General features: G+C 40.9%; 1 protein-coding gene across 3 annotated transcripts in view; it reads right to left on the reverse strand.

Moving 5' to 3' along the window:
• Positions 1 to 27,727, reverse strand: part of LOC137251330 (modifier of mdg4) — a 60,022-nt gene that overhangs the window by 13,740 nt on the left and 18,555 nt on the right. For all 3 annotated transcript variants that reach the window (XM_067785717.1, XM_067785715.1, XM_067785716.1), the window contains exons 2-4: positions 13,714 to 14,275; positions 13,396 to 13,641; positions 12,532 to 12,654 (exon numbers count right to left, since the gene is read on the reverse strand). In XM_067785717.1, coding sequence (XP_067641818.1) covers positions 12,532 to 12,654; positions 13,396 to 13,641; positions 13,714 to 14,275 — 931 coding nt within the window. The remainder of the gene's footprint in view (positions 1 to 12,531; positions 12,655 to 13,395; positions 13,642 to 13,713; positions 14,276 to 27,727) is intronic.

The following is a 27,727-nucleotide window of genomic DNA, read 5'->3' on the forward strand; positions in this document are numbered from 1 at the left end:
AGGACAGGACTGTCTTCTTCATACCTGTATAAAGCTGAGCAATAGTCTTCTTATCCCATTCGTAATATCCAATTGATTACACAAAGTTTCACGTTTCTTGTTGTCTAGATGAGATAGCTAAGACGAAATCTCATATCTGAACATTAGGTTGTATTGGACATATACTATATATGCAAACTATGCGGTTTTTTTATACAACAATATAAGCATTTGGTGAAATTTGCAGCTTCTAGCTGTTCAAATGGGGCAGAAATTACGAAGAGCTTCTTATATGAACAATCCGTTGTATGGGATACATACTATATAACGACCAATGTATATGATTTTTTCAGACAACATCACTATGATTAAAGTGAGCCATATACAAAAGCATTTGGTGAAATGTTACGCTTTTATCTCATAAATTTAGAATGATATAATAAAAAAACCTATTTTCTGTAAATCGCTTGTATCGCGAATATATGCTATAGTGGCCTGATTCGGTCCGTCCCAAATTTCAACAAGATATCTCAAAAATGTAGGGACTAGTTTCCGTTCAAACCGACAGACAGGCATAGCTAAATCAACTCAGCTCGTCATTCTGGTCATTTCGGTATATTTATTGGTGGGTCTTTCCCTTCTTCTTTTAGTTTGGAGGGAACTGAATATATTTTTTCATTTTCATGAAAGGTATAAAATATGAAAATATTGATATATAATATCTGGCAGAGTAGATTCCAGGGATGCACCTTAACGATAAGCTAATCGTTTATCAAAAAATTTCCACCGTTTCCGTTGAAACACTTCGAAATATTATCGATAAAGAAATTATCAAGATAAATTGTATCTCGTTTTTAACCGAAACGAAAAGCTTTCGTTAACGTTAAAAACGTTAACGAAAACGTGATACTTTATGTTTGAATTGTGCTGGCAATGCTATAGCCATGGTGAAGCCGTAAGGTGGCAACAACGAGCGCACATACACACACAAACTCTATGTAATTTGTTTGTGTAATTCGTTGGTGGTAATGTCAAAAATACTCTGAGAAATGTTCGTACTGTCAAAATTCATGAGAAAAGTTGCAATCAGCTTGGCTATTGCTTTCACCTTTAATGACTCCGCCATCAATCAGCTTTGCCAGCATAGTTTGAAATTAATAATCAACATAAACGATTTGATTTCGTTTTGATATGGCAGAAAACGAAACGAAATCATTTCGTTAATTTGACGATCTTAACGTTAATAAACGAAACGAAATGACTTCGTTTCGTTTATTAACGTTGATTATCGTAACGAAATGATATCGTTTCGTTGGTTAAGCATGCCTGGTAGATTCAAATTTTCGACTTTACCAAGACTTGAAACATTTATCAGAGCTGCTCAAAATTTTTTATATGGAAGTGCAAATCACAATATACATATGTACAAAATTGTATGTGCACTGTAATTTTTTTTGTATTTAAAAAAAAAAAAAAAATTAAAATTTTTTATTTGCTTGAGGTCGGATAATGTTGAAGATTTGGTTTCAAGTTACAAAATGATTGCTTAAAATATTACGTAAATAGTTATATCATCAACATAGAAGAACCAATATTATATACATAAATATCGTCGGAATTTGAACCACTACTAGTAGCCATCTATCTCTTTTACATGTTTTCAACTGGCGATGCCCTAGGCGTTGGAAATTGTCCCCGCTGCATTACCTTTTTATTAGTTCCTAACCAGATATATATTTCCACTTTAGAACTAGTTCTTTAATAGCACTTTTTCGATAGTTCCGAACTAGTGAACATTTTTACAGCTGTTATCTAGTTCTTTCTTGGTAGTATATTATTCCCTTTTTCGATAGTTCTGGACTGTTGGAATAGTACAAAAAAAGGCATACTTACGTGTAGTCGAAGCTCGTTAAAGCTGGTAGCAATTTTTATTTTTTTTTGTAGGTAGCCTATTTCTAAAATATATGTTAAATATGAAATATAAAAATCCAAACTGTCGGTTTTATAACTGAATATCTCGATACCACTGCCGAGGGGCGACCCCGCTTAGAAACATTTTCTTCTAATTGAAAATCCTTATTTCTAAAATTTTGATGTTGCTTTGCCCGGGGTGTGAACCTAGGGCATAAGGTGTGGTAGGCGGAGCACGCTACCATCACACCACGGTGGCCGCTCGGCAGTGTTTGGCAAGCGCTCCGGGTGTATTTCTGCCATAAAAAGCTCTCAGTGAAAACTCATCTGCCTTGTACGGACATGTAGGTCCCGTCCGGCCAATTTGTAGGGAAAATCAAGAGCACGACGCAAATTGGAAGAGAAGCTCGGCCTTAGATCTCTTCGGAGGTTATCGCGCCTTACATTTATTTATTTATCTAGATACTAACGAACTAGTACTTCTTTGGCACTCTAGCTCTAGTTCCGAGGCAGAAAGTTGTATCACTAGTTACTAACTTCCCTTGAGGGTAATTATAATAATTGCACGTTCATAAGAAATTCGAGCATTTTCATATGATTCGAAATTATATGCAACAGATATCTTTTTTTATATTTGAAGTGTGAATTTGTTTCTTTGCCTATGACTCAAGGCAAAACAAAAACAAAAGTGCTACAAGTGCATCAAAAATTACAATACCATATGGGCGGTCCTAGCCCGTTTCAAAATCCAATTAAATACTAACACGGTTCATGAACAACTGAAATGTGCTAGTGTTCCCCGCGAATAACGAACGGTGCTAGTTTTCGACGCCGAGAACAGAAAAGTAGTGTTAGTCTTAAATGGGACCTACGATATGCGCTTTTTTCCAAAAAGTAGACTTGAGTTGGGAGTTAAAAAGTAGTCCCACCTAGACCCTGAAGGTGCGCCACTCGAAGGGTGTGAGGACCAAATAAAACATCATTAATTTGGCCCACACAAAACGACCCCACAACATATTTAACACAGCATTAACACAACAGCCAGTCACAAAAGACCCTAGCAACACGACAAACCAACAAGTCTCAGCAACACAAATAGCGATCACAACACTTAATAGCAACACGACAAACTAACAAGTCTCAGCAACACAACGAGCGATTGCAACATTTAACAGCAACACGGTAACCATGGAAACGCAGCCTTTGAGCTAGCAACACCAAATACAACAACCATAAAAGGAGCGATACAGCCGCACAGGAGTAAGTTAGCACGGAGCTGTGGTCGTGACCAGAGCTACCAGTGAAGCGCATCTCGAATGTGTCGGTTCTACCACCAGGAGAGATCGTTTCATAGGAGTGAGTCGTGGCCTCAAGTTGTGATTGCGTCGGTTCTACCAGCAAACACCGCTTGAGACTTCGTTCACACCCGCGTAAGCAAAGGCTCTGCCACAGTAACGCGCACCCGCGAACAGGTGACGTCCTCCCGCCTGCGCCGACGGGGACCGCGCCACGACAGTAATAAATCGCACCGCAGCGACGCGACCGCCCTAACGTCACCAAGACGCCGATGCAAGGCACAACAGAGCACGGCAGCAGAGTCACGCAAACATACGGCGCTAGCCACAGCAGAGTTACGCAAGCATACGACGCTGGCCGCAGCAGCGCCACGCAAGCATAATACGTTGGCCACAACAGAGATACGCTAACACACGACGTTGGCCGCAACAGAGCTACGCAAACATACGATGTGACCGCAGCAGAGTTACGCAAATATATCACGTCAACCATACAAGAGTTACACTCACGCAGACGCACCGACATAAGCCGCAGCAGAGACAGCGCAGTCGCTAGCCATAAGAGAGACACGCCGACGCAGGGCGCCACAGCGATACATTTACGCACACCCAGGCAACAACCAGCAAGGCGAACGATCCTAACGGGACACGAGGACCGTTAGCCCACGCTTCCCAAGGCAGTCGGTTCTATGTACCGGAGCGACTCGGGATTTTTCCCGACCAAGGACTGTCATTTCAGTGTGACCCCATCTAATTTGTTTCGTCCCTCCCACAAATTGTCATCCTCCCAGCAGCTCCTTGCAGCAGGACTGCTCCATATTCTCTTACTCCGGGAAGGCATATAATCCAATCCGGGTCCGTCTCCTGACCCCGGTCATGAGAAATGGTTTTGCTGCATCTGCCGGAAAAGAATGTTTTTAGGACGGTCATACTCTGTTCAGTGTGTCTCGTGCAAGGGATGGTTGCATCGAACAGGTTGTTCTGGGCTTGATCCCAAAACCCGACGTCCACGTAACTTTTATAAATCTTTTGTGGCTCCTTGCTGTTCACGCCCAAGGGCGTCCCGTAGTCTACGCCTAAGATGTTCTGGTCTCCGCGACGGCAACCCCCCGACGGGTTTCATCGCGCCATGTTGCCAGGTCGCAAACCCAAATGATCCGGGTACCCCAATGTTTGCCCAAGGACGCCCAGCCCTAGGGCCACAACAGCAATTGCGTCCTGGCCTTCCCCAACCCAGGCGTAGTCACCCGTCACTTACCCCCAGAGTGGCGACGTCTCCCCTTATGCACTTCAGAATTATGCAGTTAAACTGTAATGGACTAACTGGGAAGATTACGGAGATAGTCGATTTCATGAAGTGGCACAACATCCGCATTGCTGCGTTTCAAGAGACTAAACTCACAGCAAGATCTGCATTGCAGACCTGCTCTGGGTATAACGTCCACAGGAAAGACCGCGAGAGCGGAAATGGAGGCGGTCTCGCGTTTATCATACACCACTCTGTGCAATATTATATATTTGATCCTGGCATCGACCGCAGGGACAATGTCTTAGAACGTCAGGGCCCATCTGTCCGGTCAGGCGATGCAAACCTAGAAATCATCAACATCTACATCCCTCCTGCCACCTGTTGCCCCAGTGGATACCGCCCTAATATCAGGGCCTTACTCACTGGCAACAATCGCATTATCTTAGGCGATTTCAATGCCCATCATGATCTATGGCATTCAAACTTGCGGGCGGACAGTAGGGGTGAAATGTTGGCGGATCAAATAGAAGAAACGACGTTCTGCACAATAAACGGAGACGCCCCCACACGTATGGTAGGAAGCTGTCACAGCTCGCCAGATATCTCAATCGTGAGCGCAGAACTCGTAAACTGCGTCAACTGGCAGCCGATGGTAACATTGGCATCCGACCACCTGTCCATACTTATTTCGCTTGAGCGTACCGCCGACTTCATCGTCACTGAAAAACGCACTTTCATAAACTTCAAAAAAGGAAAGTGGGAAGAATATAAATCCTTTACAGACAGCCGCCTAGCTGCCCTCCCTATTCCGACTGATGCCCGCCAAGGGGAGCGTGCCTTCCGTAAGGTCATTAAATCCGCCTCGGCACATTTCATTCCCGCCGGGAGAATTCCCGAAATCCGGCCCCACTTCCCGGCGGAGGCCGCAAACTTAGCGAGAAAGTGACTTTATAAGACAGCTTGATCCAGGCGACCCCCAAATAAGGGATATAAACCAACGCATCAGATTGCTTGTGGATGAACACAAGCGGGCGAAATGGGAGGAGCACCTAAAAGGTTGTAATCTCTCTACCGGTGTGGGTAAACTTTGGTCCACCGTAAAGTCCCTATCGAATCCGACTAAGCACAAAGACAAAGTTTCCATCGCCTTTGGCGACAAAGTGCTGTCGGACGCGAAAAAATGCGCGAGCGGTTTCTGCCGACAATATATAGTGCATCCTACGGTCGACAAAGATAGACGGAGAGCCAAAAGACGCGCACATAAACACAAATTCAGCGCGTCACCAATCACCATCGCCGCTAAAGAGGTTGAGGACGCCATTGGTCGTGCTAAACCATCCAAAGCAGTGGGCCCAGACGGCATAGCCATGCCGATGCTTAAAAACCTAGGGAAAGAGGGTTTCAAATATTTAGCGCATGTCTTCAATCTGTCTCTTTCCACCTTTGTCATACCTGAGAAATGGAAAATGGCCAAGGTGGTCCCGCTACTAAAGCCTGGGAAACCAGCTAACATAGGTGAGTCGTATCGTCCAATATCTCTCCTATCGCCAGTGGCAAAGACGCTTGAAGCCATGTTGCTCCCTTATTTCCAAGCAAATTTGCAGCTAGCCCCTCATCAGCATGGCTTCAGAAAACTCCATAGCACTACCACCGCGCTAAATGCGATTAGCACCCAGATACATTGCGGTTTAAATCAATACCCCCACCAGTACTCGTGGGATTCAAGGGTTGTGTAGCGCAATATATAGCTTCTCCAACCCAATTGTCAACCTCACCTTCGAGCGGCGAATCCCGTTTCACTAACAGACGAGGCTCTGGCGACCCCAAGCTCCTCATGGAACTAGGGGGTGGGGAGGGAGGGATGGCCTGAAGGTTTAATGTGGTCATATAAATCGTTCCCGAGATGGTCGGGCCAGCACCTTAATGGTGCTGTGTTACCGGAGCGTATCGGATCTGTATCCGACAAAGGACCATCACATCGATAACACTCCCCAAAGCCTTCGGGGAGTAACTAATCGCTACAACAACAACAACAACAACAACAACAGTACTCGTAGCGCTAGACCTATCAAAAGCTTTTGATACGGTCAACCATGGCTCGTTACTGCAAGACCTGGAAGGGTCTACCCTTCCCCCATGTCTTAAAAGGTGCACCGCAAATTATCTGGGTGGTCGGCAGGCATCGGTGTAATTTAGAAACTAAACATCAAAACCAAGGAGAATTATACAAGGGGTGCCACGGGTGTGGCGTTTGATCAGGATCTACATTTTGGTGAGCACGCAACCGCAATTGTTCCGAGAATTCATAGCCGTAACAAAATCCTCAAATCCCTCGCTGGCAGTACTTGGGGAAAAGATAAAGAAGCGCTCATGACTACATACAAAGCAATTAGCCAGCCGATTACGTGCTACGCGTCACCCATATGGTCGCCAAGCCTAAAAACCACCCACTGGAAGAAACTAGAGGCCTGCCAAAATACTGCTCTCAGAATCGCCACGGGCTGTCTTCTTTTGTCCCCAGAACACCATCTGCATAATGAGGCGAGAATAGTCCCCATCAGAGAGAGAAATGCTGACCAAACAGTTCCTGTTGAATACCCAGAAACCTGGGCATCCCAACAGACATCTGATTGATGAACCAGCACCGCCTAGGGGCTTAAGGAGTCACCTCCGTAAGCATTTTGAGGAAATACGGCACCTGAGAACCCAGCCGTATGAAGTGAAAAAACACAAGCAGGTCCTTGGTGAACTCCATAAACAGGCGTCGGACCTTTATGCCGGGAATTGCCCGGTGAATCCAGTACTTAACTAAAATTATCCAAAACTTGCGGAAGAGGAACGCATACTCCCCAGGGAAACGCGTGTCACTCTTGCTCAACTTCGTTCTGGATACTGTAACAGGTTAAACTCTTACCTATCCAGAATCAACCCCGACATACAAAATGTATGCCCCGCTTGCAATGTGTCCCCACATGACACCAACCATCTCTTCAATTGTAATGTGGAACCAACGCCTCTAACACCCCTCTCCTTATGGTCCACCCCTGTTGAAACGGCAAGTTTCCTTGGACTCCCGTTAGAGGATATTGATGACAATTTGTGATCGGTCGCGGCTATTAGGTGGGGCGAGCATTGCTACAACAACAACAACAACAACCGTTAGCCCACCACTAATCATAGAGCAAGCATCAAAGGAAGTGAAGAATACAAACATATCTTTCTTTTATTACATTTTTTTATTATAGTTATAATATATAGAGTTGAAGCAATAAAGTGAATCTTATATGAAAATATGAAAACGATTTGCAAGGTGCCCCGAAATACAAATTTATTGTAAGCGTACTTTGGACACGCCGAGTATACCCCAGCACTTATTGAAGAAGCACTGAGGCAAGCAAAAGATTCGTTACAAGGGTTCTAGATTCGTTTGGATACAACGACTGGCCAAGCGTGTTTGGCAGTTTGCCTAAAAATCTATACTATTGGCAAAAGTATATGATCTGGAAAAATTTTTTTGATTGGTTGCACATATTGAATGCGGCGATATACGATACCATAACAACAACTTTTAGCACATTGAATTGAGACGACTCCACATAAGAGGTAAGAAGCTTCTCGTCTGATATAAACATCGATTGATACTCACTCCTGCATATGACCACTCATACTACAATAATACACAATTTTGTAGACAAATTTTAAGTTTACAATTAATTCAAAAGATCACTTTTGAATTGACCATTATTTTATTTATAACAAAAAAAAAGACGCATGTAAACTCGTTCCAAAAAAACAAGTAAGGACAGGACTGTCTTCTTCATACCTGTATAAAGCTGAGCAATAGTCTTCTTATCCCATTCGTAATATCCAATTGATTACACAAAGTTTCACGTTTCTTGTTGTCTAGATGAGATAGCTAAGACGAAATCTCATATCTGAACATTAGGTTGTATTGGACATATACTATATATGCAAACTATGCGGTTTTTTTATACAACAATATAAGCATTTGGTGAAATTTGCAGCTTCTAGCTGTTCAAATGGGGCAGAAATTACGAAGAGCTTCTTATATGAACAATCCATTGTATGGGATACATACTATATAACGACCAATGTATATGATTTTTTCAGACAACATCACTATGATTAAAGTGAGCCATATACAAAAGCATTTGGTGAAATGTTACGCTTTTATCTCATAAATTTAGAATGATATAATAAAAAAACCTCTTTTCTGTAAATCGCTTGTATCGCGAATATATGCTATAGTGGCCTGATTCGGTCCGTCCCAAATTTCAACAAGATATCTCAAAAATGTAGGGACTAGTTTCCGTTCAAACCGACAGACAGGCATAGCTAAATCAACTCAGCTCGTCATTCTGGTCATTTCGGTATATTTATTGGTGGGTCTTTCCCTTCTTCTTTTAGGACTTACAATTTTGAGTTTGGAGGGAACTGAATATATTTTTTCATTTTCATGAAGGTATAAAATATGAAAATATTGATATATAATATCTGGCAGAGTAGATTCAAATTTTCGACTTTACCAAGACTTGAAACATTTATCAGAGCTGCTCAAAATTTTTTATATGGAAGTGCAAATCACAATATACATATGTACAAAATTGTATGTGCACTGTAATTTTTTTTTGTATTTAAAAAAAAAAAAAAAATTAAAATTTTTTATTTGCTTGAGGTCGGATAATGTTGAAGATTTGGTTTCAAGTTACAAAATGATTGCTTAAAATATTACGTAAATAGTTATATCATCAACATAGAAGAACCAATATTATATACATAAATATCGTCGGAATTTGAACCACTACTAGTAGCCATCTATCTCTTTTACATGTTTTCAACTGGCGATGCCCTAGGCGTTGGAAATTGTCCCCGCTGCATTACCTTTTTATTAGTTCCTAACCAGATATATATTTCCACTTTAGAACTAGTTCTTTAATGGCACTTTTTCGATAGTTCCGAACTAGTGAACATTTTTACAGCTGTTATCTAGTTCTTTCTTAGTAGTATATTATTCCCTTTTTCGATAGTTCTGGACTGTTGGAATAGTGCAAAAAAAGGCATACTTATGTGTAGTCGAAGCTCGTTAAAGCTGGTAGCAATTTTTATTTTTTTTTGTAGGTAGCCTATTTCTAAAATATATGTTAAATATGAAATATAAAAATCCAAACTGTCGGTTTTATAACTGAATATCTCGATACCACTGCCGAGGGGCGACCCCGCTTAGAAACATTTTCTTCTAATTGAAAATCCTTATTTCTAAAATTTTGATGTTGCTTTGCCCGGGGTGTGAACCTAGGGCATAAGGTGTGGTAGGCGGAGCACGCTACCATCACACCACGGTGGCCGCTCGGCAGTGTTTGGCAAGCGCTCCGGGTGTATTTCTGCCATAAAAAGCTCTCAGTGAAAACTCATCTGCCTTGTACGGACATGTAGGTCCCGTCCGGCCAATTTGTAGGGAAAATCAAGAGCACGACGCAAATTGGAAGAGAAGCTCGGCCTTAGATCTCTTCGGAGGTTATCGCGCCTTACATTTTTTTATTTATCTAGATACTAACGAACTAGTACTTCTTTGGCACTCTAGCTCTAGTTCCGAGGCAGAAAGTTGTATCACTAGTTACTAACTTCCCTTGAGGGTAATTATAATAATTGCACGTTCATAAGAAATTCGAGCATTTTCATATGATTCGAAATTATATGCAACAGATATCTTTTTTTATATTTGAAGTGTGAATTTGTTTCTTTGCCTATGACTCAAGGCAAAACAAAAACAAAAGTGCTACAAGTGCATCAAAAATTACAATACCATATGGGCGGTCCTAGCCCGTTTCAAAATCCAATTAAATACTAACACGGTTCATGAACAACTGAAATGTGCTAGTGTTCCCCGCGAATAACGAACGGTGCTAGTTTTCGACGCCGAGAACAGAAAAGTAGTGTTAGTCTTAAATGGGACCTACGATATGCGCTTTTTTCCAAAAAGTAGACTTGAGTTGGGAGTTAAAAAGTAGTCCCACCTAGACCCTGAAGGTGCGCCACTCGAAGGGTGTGAGGACCAAATAAAACATCATTAATTTGGCCCACACAAAACGACCCCACAACATATTTAACACAGCATTAACACAACAGCCAGTCACAAAAGGCCCTAGCAACACGACAAACCAACAAGTCTCAGCAACACAAATAGCGATCACAACACTTAATAGCAACACGACAAACTAACAAGTCTCAGCAACACAATGATCGATTGCAACATTTAACAGCAACACGGTAACCATGGAAACGAAGCCTTTGAGCTAGCAACACCAAATACAACAACCATAAAAGGAGCGATACAGCCGCACAGGAGTAAGTTAGCACGGAGCTGTGGTCGTGACCAGAGGTACCAGTGAAGCGTATCTCGAATGTGTCGGTTCTACCACCAGGAGAGATCGTTTCATAGGAGTGAGTCGTGGCCTCAAGTTGTGATTGCGTCGGTTCTACCAGCAAACACCGCTTGAGACTTCGTTCACACCCGCGTAAGCAAAGGCTCTGCCACAGTAACGCGCACCCGCGAACAGGTGACGTCCTCCCGCCTGCGCCGACGGGGACCGCGCCACGACAGTAATAAATCGCACCGCAGCGACGCGACCGCCCTAACGTCACCAAGACGCCAATGCAAGGCACAACAGAGCACGGCAGCAGAGTCACGCAAACATACGGCGCTAGCCACAGCAGAGTTACGCAAGCATACGACGCTGGCCGCAGCAGCGCTACGCAAGCATAATACGTTGGCCACAACAGAGATACGCTAACACACGACGTTGGCCGCAACAGATCTACGCAAACATACGATGTGACCGCAGCAGAGTTACGCAAATATATCACGTCAACCATACCAGAGTTACACTCACGCAGACGCGCCGACATAAGCCGCAGCAGAGACAGCGCAGTCGCTAGCCATAAGAGACACGCCGACACAGGGCGCCACAGCGATACATTTACGCACACCCAGGCAACAACCAGCAAGGCGTCCTAACGGAACGATCCTAACGGGACACGAGGACCGTTAGCCCACCACTAATCATAGAGCAAGCATCAAAGGAAGTGAAGAATACAAACATATCTTTCTTTTATTACATTTTTTTATTATAGTTATAATATATAGAGTTAAAGCAATAAAGTGAATCTTATATGAAAATATGAAAACGATTTGCAAGGTGCCCCGAAATACAAATTTATTGTAAGCGAACCTTGGACACGCCGAGTATACCCCAGCACTTATTGAAGAAGCACTGGGGCAAGCAAAAGCTTCGTTACAAGGGTTCTAGATTCGTTTGGATACAACGACTGGCCAAGCGTGTTTGGCAGTTTGACTAAAAAACTATACTATTGGCAAAAGTATATGATCTGGAAAAATTTTTTTGATTGGTTGCACATATTGAATGCGGCGATATACGATACCATAACTACAACTTTTAGCACATTGAATTGAGACGACTCCACATAAGAGGTAAGAAGCTTCTCGTCTGATATAAACATCGATTGATACTCACTCTTGCATATGACCACCTACTCATACTGCTCTTTATTGATCGCACAGCTGACTTCTTCACCTCAAAAAGCCGAACCTACGTTAACTTTAATACGGCTTATTCGGTCGGCATCTTTGTGGTAGTAAGAATACCGCAATTTCTCAACTGCGAAATTTTACTCCATATGCTTCCACATAAAGGTGAATGTGGAAATCAGGCGACTGGCATCACTAAGTTATTATGGAGCCTTTGTGATGGGCATCGGAAGAGCAAAGCCACGGAAAGAATCTTGCTAGGTTGAGAAAACCCTCATAAAGACCCTAGCCACAGAGGCCATAGCTCCGAATGGCATTTCCATGCCGAAGTAAATTCATCTTTCTATAAAACAATGGCGAAGACACTAGAAATTAGCCCCCACTACACCTGTACTTAATTTTTTGCTACTTGAAGAAAGTTTAATAGTCCAATAAAACAAAAATATCGAATGTTAAACAAGCACCAGTGCATAACTATAAGTACTAATAAGTTCCCATATTGTATTCAAGCAAATTTTTAACATACATACCTGCAGTATTGCCGCCTTTATCAATTTTCACCACAGCGCTAGCTATACTACCACCTGAATCATCTAGCGTTGCTTGTGGTGTTGTTGTAGATGGTGTACTCGTTGTTGGATTTAATAGACGGCCTATACGAGTTAAAGGATTATCATTATATATACATTTTTGTTAATAAATCTAAATAATAAAAATGTATTAACGCATAAATACTGCAACGAACACGGTAATAGCAACAAAAATTACTAACAAATTATAAAAGTTATTTTCAGAAAAAAATCAACATAAGTCGAATTTATTTTCGTTAATTTTAGAAAAAACTTGAATGAATTGCATAACGTATACTATCCAAAGCAACTTTAAAAACGTTTTCGAAAAAGTTTCGTTTAAAAACCTTGATGAAATTTTCGAAATTTTTACAAAATGTTTTCAGAGGCTTTTTCTTAAGTATGCAGTCAATATAAACAACTCATACAAGTTCTTTTTACCTTAATGAAAATAAAAAAATATTAAAATAGGTAATCCCAGAAAATTTCTAGTATTTGTAAAGAGGATAAGTTATTTTCTAGCATAAGTCCTGGTATCTAATTGGGATTTTCCCCTCAGTTGTCAAACATATTTTGTTAGCAGCATGAATACATTCAGAAGTAAAGTATACACCGATTGTATTGACGATTATCGGCTGTCTTGCAAAGTGCTGGTCGGATTTTCATTTAAGCAGTCCTTAAACGGAGATATTGCTGAAAAGGTCGTCTATTACAGCAAAATCACCATATTTTCAACTTAAAAGTACTGTTTAAAGACGACTGAACAGCGAGATTGACAGTCAACAGCCGGCATAGATAAAATTTGTAAACTATCAATATCAATACCCATTTCAATAGTTATCTCAGCACTTTCTGCATCGGCTTGCTGATATTTTTCATCGATTTCCGATTCTGTTAAAATTTCATATTCGGATGTATACTGTGTCACATTTTGTGAACCTGCTGTGCCACCATCCTGTGGTGTGTGTTGAGCACTGTTATCAGTTAGTTGCTCACTATCATCGACTTCGCCTACTATGTAACTGGGTATATCCATTTTGACAGTCCCACGGAGGAATGTCATTTCCGCTGCTGTAATTTATAAAACAAAAAATAAAAATTTTTTAATTGATTAAGAATTATATAATGGATGTAGTATATTACTTTTAACAATCGTTGAATCATCTTTGACACCATAATCAACACCTTCTGTTGTATAAATATTATCATCATCATCTGAAAAAGTAATTTTTCGTTTTTTCATTGTATTCGTTGATGGCAATGTTGTTAAATGAGTTTGTTGTAATTGTTGTTGTTGCTGATGTTGCAAGTGATGACTTGTTGTTGAGTGTTGCTGCTGTTGCCCCTGAGTTTGCACTGTTTGTACGGCTTGCACGTGCGTTTGCGGTTGTTGCAGCTGAATATGCTGTACATGTTGATGTTGTGTGGTGGTGGTGTTATGTTGTTGTTGCTGAGTTTGCGACTGTTGTAGTATATTTGCTGTTGGTATATCAATTGTTTGCGGTATAGTTTGTGTCGATGTTGTCACATCATTTACAGCTCTAATAGTACTGGGTATGGTTTTAATAAGTTTCTGTTCGTCAATGATCGGTGAGGGAGGCAATTTCGGTTTTTCCTTTTCTTCGGCGGTGAGCCCTTGTACTGAGAGTAATTCTGCAGTTTGCAGGAATGACTGCAATGCTTCCTGTTGTACATTGACTTCACCCTAGTTTTTAAAAGACAATATAAGCAGTGCTAAAAACTATCTATTTTATTTACAGTTTCGTAGTGTTCCATTTTCGTTAGGTATTCGTTAAAATCCGAAGTGTCTGTATGAAAAATTTCGAATTTTCAGAACTTTTCCAGAATACTACTGCAGCTTAATCAATTTTAGTCGAACAAAGTACAAATTACAAGACTCCCGAAACTCACATTGATTTTTGTATCAAATACTTTTAGTATACTTAAAAAAGAAACTTCTACTATTCATGCAGATTGTTAAACACTTCGAATTTTATAGATATGGATTACAGAGTTTGAATGGAAGTTTTTCCTTAAATTTCATCGTTAATATTTTTTGGTGCAAGCAACATACAAAAACAAGTAAGGAAGGCTAAGTTCGGGTGTAACCGAACATTACATACTCAGCTGAGAGCTTTGGAGACAAAATAAGGGAAAATCACCATTTAGCAAAATAAACGTAGGGTAACCCTGGAATGTGTTTGTATGACATGGGTTTCAAATGGAAGGTATTAAAGAGTATTTTAAAAGGGAGTTGGTCAAAGTTCTATAGGTGGACGCCATTTCGGGATATCGCCTATTGACTCTAGAATGTGTTTGTACGATATGGGTATCAAATGAAAGGTGTTAATTAGTATTTTAAAAGGGAGTGGGCCTTAGTTCTATGGGTGGGCGCCTTTTCGAGATATAGCCATAAAGGTGGACCAGGGGTGACTCTAGAATGCGTTTCTACAATATGGGTATCAAACGAAATGTGTTAATGAGTATTTTAAAAGGGAGTGGGCCTTAGTTCTATAGGGGACGTCTTTTCGAGATATCATTATAAAGGTGGGCCAGGTGTGACTCTAGAATGGGTTTGTACGATATGGGTATCAAAAGAAAGGTGCTAATGATTATTCAAAACGTAGTAGGCCTTAGTTCTATAGGTGGACGCCTTTTTTAGATATCGCAAGAGGGGTAGACCATGGGTGACTCTAGAATGTGTTTGTACGATATGGGTATCAAATTAAAGGTATTAATGAGGGTTTTAAAAGGGAGTGGTCCTTAGTTGTATATGTGAAGGCGTTTTCGAGATATCGACCAAAATGTTGATCAGGGCGACCCAGAACTTCATCTGTCGGGTACCGCTAATTTATTTATATATGTATGTCTTACCACAAACAGTATTCCTGTCAAGATTCCAAGGGCTTTTGATTTCGTCCTGCAGAACTTTTTCATTTTCTTATACTTAATATGGTAGGTGTCACACCCATTTTACAAAGTTTTTTCTAAAGTTATATTTTGCGTCAATAAACCAATCCAATTACCATGTTTCATCTCTTTATTCATATTTGGTTCAGATTATGGCATTTTTTTCATTTTTCGTAATTTTCGATATCGAAAAAGTGGGCGTGGTCATAGTCGGATTTCGGCTATTTTTTATACCAAGATAAAGTGAGTTCAGATAAGTACGTGAACTAAGTTTAGTAAAGATATATCGATTTTTGCTCCAGTTATCGTGTTAACGGCCGAGCGGAAGGACAGACGGTCGACTGTGTATAAAAACTGGGCGTGGCTTCATATGCTTTCGCCCATTTTCAGAGAAAATAGTTATCGTCATAGAATCTATGGACCTACCAAATTTCACAAAGATTAGTAATTTTTTGATCGACTTATGGCCTTAAAATTATTCTAGACGAATTAAATGAAAAAGGGCGAAGCCACGCCCATTTTGAAAATTTCTTTTATTTTTGTATTTTGTTGCACCATATCATTACTGGAGTTGAATGTTGACATAATTTACTTATATCCTGTAAAGATATTAAATTTTTTGTTAAAATTTGACTAAAAAAAAATTTTTTTTAAAGTGGGCGTGTTCGTCATCCGATTTTGCTAATTTTTATTTAGCACACATATAGTAATAGGAGTAGCGTGCCTGCCAAACTTCATCATGATATCTTCAACGACTGCGAAATTACAGCTTGCAAAACTTTTAAATTACCTTCTTTTAAAAGTGGGCGGTGCCACGCCCATTGTCCAAAATTTTACTAATTTTCTATTTTGCATCATAAGGTAAACGCACCTACCAAGTTTCATCGCTTTATCCGTCTTTGGTAATGAATTATCGCACTTTTTCGGTTATTTTAAATAGAGATCTGAGATGAGCGCCCAGGAACCTACATACCAAATTTCATCAAGATAGCTCAAAATTTACTCAAGTTATCGTGTTTACGGACGGACGGACAGACGGGCGGACGGACATGGCTAAATGAATTTCTTTTTTCGCCCAGATCATTTTGATATATAGAAGTCTATATCTATTTCGATTAGTTTATGCCGTTACGGATTACCGTTATGCGAACAAAGTTAATATACCCTGTGAGCTCTGCTCAGCTGAGTAAAAAAATGTACTGTCCAAAAAATGAAACTATGCAAGGAAGGCAATTGGGAAAGTTTGCAGCAGGGATGCATCTTAACGTTAAGCTAATCGTTTATCAAAAAATTTCCACCGTTTCCGTTGAAACACTTCGAAATATTACCGATAAAGAAATTATCAAGATAAATTGTATCTCGTTTTTAGCCGAAACGAAAAGCTTTCGTTAACGTTAAAAACGTTAACAAAAACGTGATACTTTATGTTTGAATTGTGCTGGCAATGCTATAGCCATGGTGAAGCCGTAAGGTGGTAACAGCGAGCGGACATACACACACAAACTCCATGTAATTTGTTTGTGTAATTCGTTGGTGGTAATGTCAAAAATACTCTGAGAAATGTTCGTACTGTCAAAATTCGTGAGCAAAGTTGCAATCAGCTTGGCTAATGCTTTCACCTTTAATGACTCCGCCATCAATCAGCTTTGCCAGCATAGTTTGAAATTAATAATCAACATAAACGATTTGATTTCGTTTTGATATGGCAGAAAACAAAGCAAAATCATTTCGTTAATTTGACGTTTTTAACGTTAATAAACGAAACGAAATGAATTTGTTTCGTTTATTAACGTTAATTATCGTAACGAAATGATATCGGTTCGTTGGTTAAGCATGCCTGGTTTGCAGAACAACAGAGGCATGGTTTTGGCGGAATATGTTCAACCATCACAGGAGTGCGGGTTGTTGTTGCGATGAGGCCACTCCCTGAATGTTTTGGGGTGTGTAATCGATGTTGATGGTCCTTTGCCGGATATAGATAAAGTAAATAAATTAATATTCTAAGCCCCCCCCAGACTGCAGGTTCGAGTCCCACTCCCGGGCAGAAAGATTTACAGGATATAATCGAAACAGCTATCGCCTTGTATGTCCTAATGTTTCGTTATCTCAATTTTCCCCGAAATTATTAATAGGTTAAAATTAAAAAATTGCTTTCAATTGGCGCAATGAAACCAGGCTAATTCTGTTCACACGATTCATTTACTTTAAAATTTATTTATATTTTTTTCTTATTGCTGAGTGGTTGATGGGCATCGGTTTGGAAAGCGTGGAGATTTAAAACTGCTAAGCTATAGAAGAGATATTATCAGCTGAGCGTAATACTTTAATAATATATAAAACAGCAACAAACATAAGGTAGAGGTAAGAAAATTCCTTTTTATAGAAAAAAGGGAGTCCGTGCTATCAAATGCGTGTTACGGTCTGCTGCTACGGTATATGGCTGCGATCCCCTTGGGAGCGTGTTCACGGGAACACACCTAGCGATGTGGCAAAGGTTGCGATGGAAAATATCAAAAAGGAAGGAAGAGACAGACCTGCCATCACGAGCACAAGAAAATGGATGGAGTGTTTTTTTTGCCAGCAGATAGGCACGAGGAAAAAGAAAAAGGAAGAAAAATTTGGGCTTTTAGCACGAGGTTCCGGCCATGAAAGTTCAGCTAGATTGGAGCGAAAAGAAAAAAGAAAAATCTCCCAAAATTGGACAACAATAAGCGATTGTTTTCCCGCTATTTGTATTGCACATAATACACTACGATTATTATAAAAAAATTTTGTAGAACAGCGACAAGAAAGTCGCTTATCAATTAAGTTCAAACGCTGATGGCCGAAAATGAAATTTTAACGAAAAGCACAAACAAAAAAATGCTGCTAATTTATGTGTGACCGAATCTAACAACACTCAATTGTGTGGAGAAAATTTAAAAAGGTTACAGCACTTTTCTTTGACTGGGGTAATACATCGATTCCCACACGCTCGGGTGAATTGTTGAAAGCAGTGGAAAAGATCAGTCTCCGGTAACAATATCATATTATCGCCACCAAGCATAAAACACCCAGATATGAAGCAAATAACATAAGGACAATTGAGAGACGGCGGCAGCACGCGGCAGCGTAACCCAACGAACGTCAAAATTAGCACCAAGTCATCAAGTTCGTGAAGGTCATCACGAAGTCTATTGCCACCAGGTTCACTCGATCACCTCGGGCCAGAGCGCAACAACCACCAACAGTACCAACACCAACTACAACAACAACGTTTGAAACTGGGTGAGTCCGTTCCAACTCGGTGAAATTATATTATGTATTTATATGAAGTGATAAAATTCGTCACTTACAGATTATCGTTTCAAATTTTTGTAATTCATTCCAAGCACGCTTAATGAACCTAAAGACCCCTTTCTGTAACTCGATTCGAACATACGGTATATGAATTCGGACACTTTGGTGCTCTTAACTCTGTTGACCCGTCGGATAAGTGCAATGTAAAACCCGTTCTGTAATCTTGCGAGTAAGAAACATTGTTCTGTAAAGCTTGTGAAAGGTCAACACAGCCAAGAAATAGAAAACCTAAATTATAAAAGTTTGAGTTCTGCAAATAATTTTATTCCAGTCAAGTTACAGAATAGTGTCACTAGTACATATAGTACCTTACATTTTTGAATGTGTCACTCGGAACCCGATTTTTTTTTTATATACATACATGCGAAAGCCATGCGGATGGGTAATGCATTACACATTAGCGACATATGCCTTTCCGCGAGAAATTAGAATCTAGTCGCAACAAGAAATAGAGGATCTACGTCTTGGTGATCAGGAACAAATAAACTCTTTCTATATTTTTTTTTGAAATATTTCTCTTTTACTGCTCCACTATGCTGTTGCGACTGAAACGTCACCTGAAAGTTCATAAATAATTTTTCTCTATATGATCACACGGCACAAGTTAGTATGTGTCAACGAAGACTAAAGCTATAAAAGCTTATTAAATTGTTACGAGGGTTTTGCCGACCATATCCATTGGTGTGGCAATCAAATTTCCATAGACTCGAGATAAGACAAATGAAATGAATTTAATACAATTGAACTTGCTGATATGAGAAAAGTATAATTAACGTAATTGGATACAATCGAATGCAATTATCATAAATTGGAACTTAGAAAAAAAAAATAAAAATTTTTACTAAATACAATCCAAAAGTAAATTTGAAGTTTGGAAAACTATAATTTAAAATAGATGTGAAATAAGAAAATCTAATTAAATCCTAACAAAAGGAACATTCTAAGTTAGAAATAAGAAAATGTAAATGTTAAGAAGTCTGCAAACTCTGTAAGGCGGTCTACGATTTACTATAGGAATTTTGAGTCAAATAACTACATTTTTCTTAAGGTATTTTTTTTTACTCCAGTGTGCTTCGCTTGGTTTCCACGTTATTTGCTATGTACAAGCATACCTATGAAATTAAAATCTATTCAGCAGTATGGAAATAGATTCGAAAGAGCATTTAGATGAATTCCACATTATTTTCAGCAAATGACCTGTAAACCAGAGCAACAACCGCAACAATGTTATCAAACTTAGTTATAATAAGAAGGAATACAACTTCCTGTATAATTTTTTTTTACCACAAAAAAAATGTTATATGTACATACAGCTGCGAACAAAAGAATAGCAGTCGAAGATATTAAACACCTTTTATTAGTAAAAGAAGGATCATTTATTTGATAAGCTGCAATAAACTTGCAACCAAACTTATTTTAGAACCATCTAAAAACGTTTAAAGCCCCTAAAAGGAATTATTAATTTGGCGTTACAAAGTAATATTTACTATTCATGTTTCTTAATACCGGGATCGGAATGAATTATGTCAATTAGATACTTATGTACAATTTCTTTGTTCGAAATTATTTCTTTTACTTCTTAAACAAGCATTTTATTCACCGTTTCCTCTGTAACTTAATGCGTACAACTTATTTTGAAGAAAGCAAATTTAGATAAAACTCAGGATTGATTAGTATATACATCTACATATTAATTTTTTTAAATGATGGATTATAAATAAAAATTGTAATTAAAAATGGGAATGTTGGCATCTTCATTCTTTTAGAAGGCACGTAGGGTATACAGGTAAGGGGCCACCGAAATTTAGGTGCGTCGGTGGCCATGGTTATTTGAGGGTGGGACTAAGCACCGGGCGTCGCAACAACACCCGCGGCGCCCCTCTGTGTATTCGGCCTTTTATTTTCCTTTCAGTTTTGTTATTTTACTTTTCAGCTTTATTGATATTTGATTTCAGAGTAGTAACCGGTCATGTCCGGTTCGGTAATTTTTTTCTTGCGTCAGTTTTTTTTTATTTTTTTTTGAATTTGAATTTAAATTTTGGAATGTTAACGGTCTGTCCGTGACATCCGGTTCAGCCGGATGTTGTTTTATTTTGTATTGATAAGCGTTTTGAGTCGGTCTCTGCGCTTCTGCCAGGTTTTTTGAATTTGACAGCTGCTCGTTTTGATAGGCATGATAGGAACATTTTTCTGCTTATGGCGCAGGAACAGTAAGGTTGGCAAGGACCCGCCCCAGCCGACAATGACTAGCCACTGTGCACCAACACATCATGCCGACCGCCTTCCTTACTGCTCCGTTGTAGATGCGATTCCATAACATGCGTTTGAGCGGGAGTTATAATCTTGGCACAAACACCGGAAAGGCTCGTTCAGTTCGAAATGAGTTCTACATTGTATCACACACAACACACAACTTTACTTCGTTCAGAAGGAATGGGTTCGTAATCGATCCATTTAGTAGTTCTGTCATGAATATTACACCAAAAATCTCCCTTCGACTAGAAAGAGTTGGATTGATTAACTTTATTCGATTAGTGTAAGGTGGAAGATTATATAAGGAAACCGTAGGGGTCGTAAATTCTTTCGACCACCTTTTAACAAAAAACACCTTTAGCTGAATTGATTGTAGCATTACATTTCAAGTTCAGAATTTCCAATTCAAATTCAGAAATTTACAATTCAAGATCAGAGTTTCCAATTCAAGTTCAGAAAATTACAATTCAAGTTCAGAAATTCCATTTTAAATTCAGAAATTTACAATTCAAATTCAGAAAGTTAGTTAAAGTTCAGAAATTCCAATTTAAGTTCAGAAAATTACAATTCAAATTCAGAAAAATACATTTCAAGTTCAGAAAATTACAATTCAAGCTCAGAAAATTACGATTTAAGTTCAGAAAATTACAATTCAAGTTCAGAAAGTTTGTCAGGAATTTTTTCTTTCATGCAATGACAATTAAAGTATGTAACATGGTAAATGTTAGCGCTAATCATCTGATTCAAGGATACGAAAGCCTACTATCTGTTAAGAAATTGGACTTCTTACCTCTCTTAAATCAATTTTGATCGCATGAAGGAGATAGCGAAAACAACCGTTTCCTCTTTCTCTCGCCTCCTCTCATAAGCGGTCAGTTACAAGGACATCCAGCTATATTCTATGTAATGGTCACAAGCATTGATCTGCATTGAGTATGACAGCAGTGATGTCGAAATCGACAGAGCGTTTACAATCCCACAAATGACGTAAAAGTACTGTGTGCACAGTTCAAGTCTTCCTCCACCTGCCTCTCGCAACTGTGTGGAGGTCTCCCCCTTCTACTGCTTCCAAACTGTGATGTCGACTGAAGTACTTTAATCCTCCGTTTGATCTCTTAGTTCGGGATGTACACTTACTTACTTACTTAATTGGCGCTTAACCGTCTAAACGGTTATGGCCGTCCAACAAGGCGCGCCATTCGCTCCTTCGCTCCGCCAACCGGCGCCAATTGGTCACACCAAGGGAGTTTAAATCGTTTTCCACCTGGTCCTTCCAACGGAGTGGGCGCCGCCCTCTACCTCTGCTTCCATAGGCGGGTTCCAATAGAAACACTTTCTTGGCCGGAGCATCATCTTTCATTCGCATCACATGGCCTAGCCAGCGCAGCCGCTGCGTTTTAATTCGCTGGACTATGTTGATGTCTGCGTATAGCTCGTACAGCTCATCCTTAAATCTTCTTCGGTACTCGCCGTCGCCAACGCGTAGAGGTCCATAAATCTTTCGAAGAAATTATCTCTCGAACACTCCCAAAGCCGCTTCATCTGCTGATGTCATTGTCCATGCTTCTGCCCCATATAGCAGGACGGGTACGATAAGTGACTTGTAGAGTATGATTTTCGTTCACCGAGAGAGGACTTTACTTTTTAATTGCCTACCTAGTCCAAAGTAGAATTTATTGGCAAGATTGATTCTTCGCTGGATTTCAGTGCTGTTGTTGTTGCTAGTGTTGATGCGAAGTCGGGATGTACACGCCCTGGAGAAAACTTGGGGTACAGTATGTCCAAGCCACCATAGTCAACGAAGCATCAACACTTCCGCAAATAACATATAAGTATTACATTACGTAGTATGAATTCGAATAACTTTTGAAAATAACACCCTACTTATAATTTTCTGAATTTGAATTGTAATTTTCTGAAATTGAATTGGAAACTGGTGATAGTTGATTTGCCATTACAAACCCATGTTGCGAGCTTACAATTATGGGGTAAATAGAGAACATTAGGTGATGGGTAATAATAACTTTAAATACCTTTAGGATAGCGGACAACTTTGCTATGCCCCGGTAGTTTTCTATGGAAGACCTGGCTCCATTTTTACGAAGCGGATTAAGAAAAGATTCCTTCTCCATTGTTGGGAAACGCCATATATTAATGATAAATTAAATAAATCTGTTAGCGGCTGATAGTTGTGTACCGTACATTTATTAAGGAAGTGTGTCGGGATTCTGTTAGGGCTATAGGTATATGATTTAATTTACATTTTATAAATAATATAATACAATTTCTGAAGATATCAATGAAGTGCTGATTGAATTACATGAATCTGGATGGTATGGGTATTCATTATGCGAAATAAGTAAAGTAATTTGTATTAAATAAAGTTATTTGTTTTGAAAAAATCTGCGAAGCAGCCGGCAATCTCTTGATCGTCGCTGGAATAATCATCTTTGAATATCATAGATGATGAATCTCTTTCACCCTGCGTTGAGAGTTTACGCATCCATAAAATACTCTCGGATTGCAAGTTATGTTTCTTTTCGTTTCGCATATATATACCTTTGTTTCAGTTGAAAATACTTATGGCGTAGATTTGAGTACTGTAAGTGAAAAACGCTTTGCTCCACGTCAGCACTGTTTATGGCCACTCTATTCGAGAAAGATCGCCATTTATTTTATTGAAGTTGACCTTCTCAAAATCGAAGGGATAACTGGAGTGATGTCACTTACTTACGCGGTTACTAGCATTATTTACACGCTCGCATCGATTAACGGGATATTTAGAGACATCAACATAGACTAAATCTAATACTTTTCCGAATTTGCTAGAGTATTGATCTGTTGAAAGCAAAGTTCGGCCATTTCGTCTATAAATTCATTATTGGAGGGAGGATTTTGACGAAACCGGTACAATAGTAAGATCAGAGATGCACCATGATATGTGTGGCAATAAAAAACACTCCCCACTTAATGTTGTTGTTGTTGTTGTAGCAATGCTCGCCCCACCTAATAGCCGCGACCGATCACAAATTGTCATCAATATCCTCTAACGGGAGTCCAAGGAAACTTGCCGTTTCAACAGGGGTGGACCATAAGGAAAGGGGTGTTAGAGGCGTTGGTTCCACATTACAATTAAAGAGATGGTTGATGTCATGTGGGGACACATTGCAAGCAGGGCACACATTTTGTATGTCGGGGTTGAATCTGGATAGGTAAGAGTTTAACCTGTTACAGTATCCAGAACGAAGTTGAGCAAGAGTGACACGCGTTTCCCTGGGGAGTATGCGTTCCACTTCTGCGAGTTCTGGATATTTTTCTTCAAGTACTGGATTCACCGGGCAATTCCCGACATAAAGGTCCGACGCCTGTCTATGGAGTTCACCAAGGACCTGCTTGTGTTTTTCCGCTTCATACGGCTGGGTTCTCAGGTGCCGTATTTCCTCAAAACGCTTACGGAGATGACTCCTTAGGCCCCTAGGCGGTGCTGTTTCGTCAATCAGATGTCTGTTGGGATGCCCAGGTTTCTGGGTATTCAACAGAAACTGTTTGGTCAGCATCTCATTTCTCTCCCTGATGGGGAGTATTCTCGCCTCATTATGCAGATGGTGTTCTGGGGACATAAGAAGACAGCCCGTGGCGATTCTGAGAGTAGTATTTTGGAGGCCTGTAGTTTCTTCCAGTGGGTGGTTTTTAGGCTTGGCGACCATATGGGTGACGCGTAGCACGTAATCGGCTGGCTAATTGCTTTGTATGTGGTCAAGAGCGTTTCTTTATCTTTTCCCCAGGTACTGCCAGCAAGGGATTTGAGGATTTTATTACGGCTCTGAATTCTTGGAACAATTGCGGTTGCGTGCGCACCAAAATGTAGATCCTGATCAAACGTCACACCCAAGATTTTGGGGTGTAGGACAGTCGGTAGCGTAGTGCCGTCGACGTAGATGTTCAATATGGTCGACATTTGGGGCGTCCATGTTGTAAATAAGGTCGCGGAAGATTTAGTCGGTGACAATGCCAGGTTTCGCGAGGCGAAAAAACTGGAGAGATCAGGGAGATAGCCGTTTATTTTATTGCATAGCTCATCGATCTTTGGGCCTGGGCCTGTAGCCATTATTGTGCAGTCATCGGCGTAGGAAACGATTGTGACTCCTTCCGGTGGTGAAGGTAGCTTAGATATGTAGAAATTAAACAAAAGCGGGGATAGGACACCACCCTGTGGCACCCCTTGTTTAATTCTCCTTTGTTTTGATGTTTCGTTTCTGAATTGCACCGATGCCTGCCGACCACCCAGATAATTTGCGGTCCACCTTTTAAGACATGGGGGAAGGGTAGACCCTTCCAGGTCTTGCAGTAACGAGCCATGGTGGACCGTATCAAAAGCTTTTGATAGGTCTAACGCTACGAGTACTGTTCTATGGTGGAGATATTGATTCAAACCGCAATTTATCTGGGTGCTAATGACATTTAGCGCGGAGGTAGTGCTATGGAGTTTTCTGAAGCCATGCTGATGAGGGGCTAGCTGCAAATGTGCTTGGAAATAAGGGAGCAAAATGGCTTCAAGCGTCTTTGCCACTGGCGATAGGAGAGATATCGGACGATATGACTCACCTACGTTAGCTGGTTTCCCAGGCTTTAGTAGCGGGACCACCTTGGCCATTTTCCATTTCTCGGGTATGACAAAGGTGGAAAGAGACAGGTTGAAGACATACGCTAAATATTTGAAACCCTCTTTCCCTAGGTTTTTAAGCATCGGCATGGCTATGCCGTCTGGGCCCACTGCTTTGGATGGTTTAGCGCGACCAATGGCGTCCTCAACCTCTCTAGCGGTGATGGTAATTGGTGACGCGCTGAGTTTGTGTTTATGTGCGTGTCTATTGGCTCTCCGTCTATCTTTGTCGACCGTAGGATGCATTATATATTGTCGGCAGAAAGCGCTCGCGCATTTTTTCGCATCCGACGGCACCTTATCGCCAAAGGCGATGGAAACTTTGTCTTTGTGCTTAGTCGGATTCGATAGGGACTTTACGGTGGACCAAAGTTTACCTACACCGGTAGAGAGGTTACAACCTCTTAGGTGCTCTTCCCATTTCGCCCGCTTGTGTTCGTCCACAAGCAATCTGATGCGTTGGTTTATATCCCTTATTTGGGGGTCGCCTGGATCAAGCTGTCTTATATGGTCGCGTTCCCTCGCTAAGCTCGCGGCCTCCGCCGGGAAGTGGGGCCGGATTTCGGGAATTCTCCCGGCGGGAATGAAATGTGCCGAGGCGGATTCAGTGACCTTACGTAAGGCACGCTCCCCTTGGCGGGCATCAGTCGGGATAGGGAGGGCAGCAAAGCTGTTGTCTGTTGCAGATTTGTATTCTTCCCACTTTCCTTTTTTGAAGTTTATGAAAGTCCGTTTTTCGGTGACGATGAAGTCGGCGGTACGCTCGAACGAAATAAGTATGGGCAGGTGGTCGGATGCCAATGTTACCATCGGCTGCCAGTTGACGCAGTTTACGAGTTCTGCGCTCACGATTGAGATATCTGGCGAGCTATGACAGCTTCCTACCATACGTGTGGGGGCGTCTCCGTTTATTGTGCAGAACGTCGTTTCGTCTATTTGATCCGCCAACATCTCACCCCTACTGTCCGCCCGCAAGTTTGAATGCCATAGGTCGTGATGGGCATTGAAATCGCCTAAGATAATGCGATTGTTGCCAGTGAGTAAGGCCTCGATATTAGGGCGGTATCCACTGGGGCAACAGGTGACAGGAGGGATGTAGATGTTGATGATTTCTAGATTTGCATCGCCTGACCGGACAGATAGGCCATCTACATAATGAGGCGAGAATACTCCCCATCAGGGAAAGAAACGAGATGCTGACCAAACAGTTCCTGTTGAATACCCAGAAACCTGGGCATCCCAACAGACATCTGATTGACGAGCCAGCACCGCCTAGGGGCTTAAGGAGTCATCTCCGTAAGCATTTTGAGGAAATACGGCATCTGAGAACACAGCCGTATGAAGCGAAAAAACACAAGCAGGTCCTTTGTGAACTCCACAAACAGGCGTCGGACCTTTATGCCGGGAATTGCCCGGTGAACCCAGTACTCAAAGTAAAGTATCCAAAACTTGCGGAAGAGGAACGCATACTCCCCAGGGAAACGCGTGTCACTCTGGCTCAACTTCGTTCTGGATACTGTAACAGGTTAAACTCTTACCTATCCAGAATCAACCCCGACATACAAAATGTATGCCCCGCTTGCAATGTGTCCCCACATGACACCAACCATCTCTTTAATTGTAATGTGGAACCAACGCCTCTAACACCCCTTTCCCTATGGTCCACCCCTGTTGAAACAGCAAGTTTCCTTGGACTCCCGTTAGAGGATATTGATGACAGTTTGTGATCGGTCGCGTCTGTTAGGTGGGGCGAAGCACTGCTACAACAACAACAACAACACAGATAGGCCTTGGCGTTCTAAGACATTGTCACTGCGGTCGATGCCAGGATCAAATATATGATATTGCACAGAGTGGTGTATAATAAACGCGAGGCCGCCTCCATTTCCGCTCTCGCGGTCTTTTCTGTGGACATTATAACCAGAGCAGGTCTGCAATGCAGATCTTGCTGTGAGTTTAGTCTCTTGAATCGCAGCAATGCGGATGTTTGTG

The sequence above is a fragment of the Eurosta solidaginis genome, chromosome 4 (assembly GCF_040869045.1).
Source record: "Eurosta solidaginis isolate ZX-2024a chromosome 4, ASM4086904v1, whole genome shotgun sequence".
Lineage (NCBI taxonomy): Eukaryota > Metazoa > Arthropoda > Insecta > Diptera > Tephritidae > Eurosta > Eurosta solidaginis.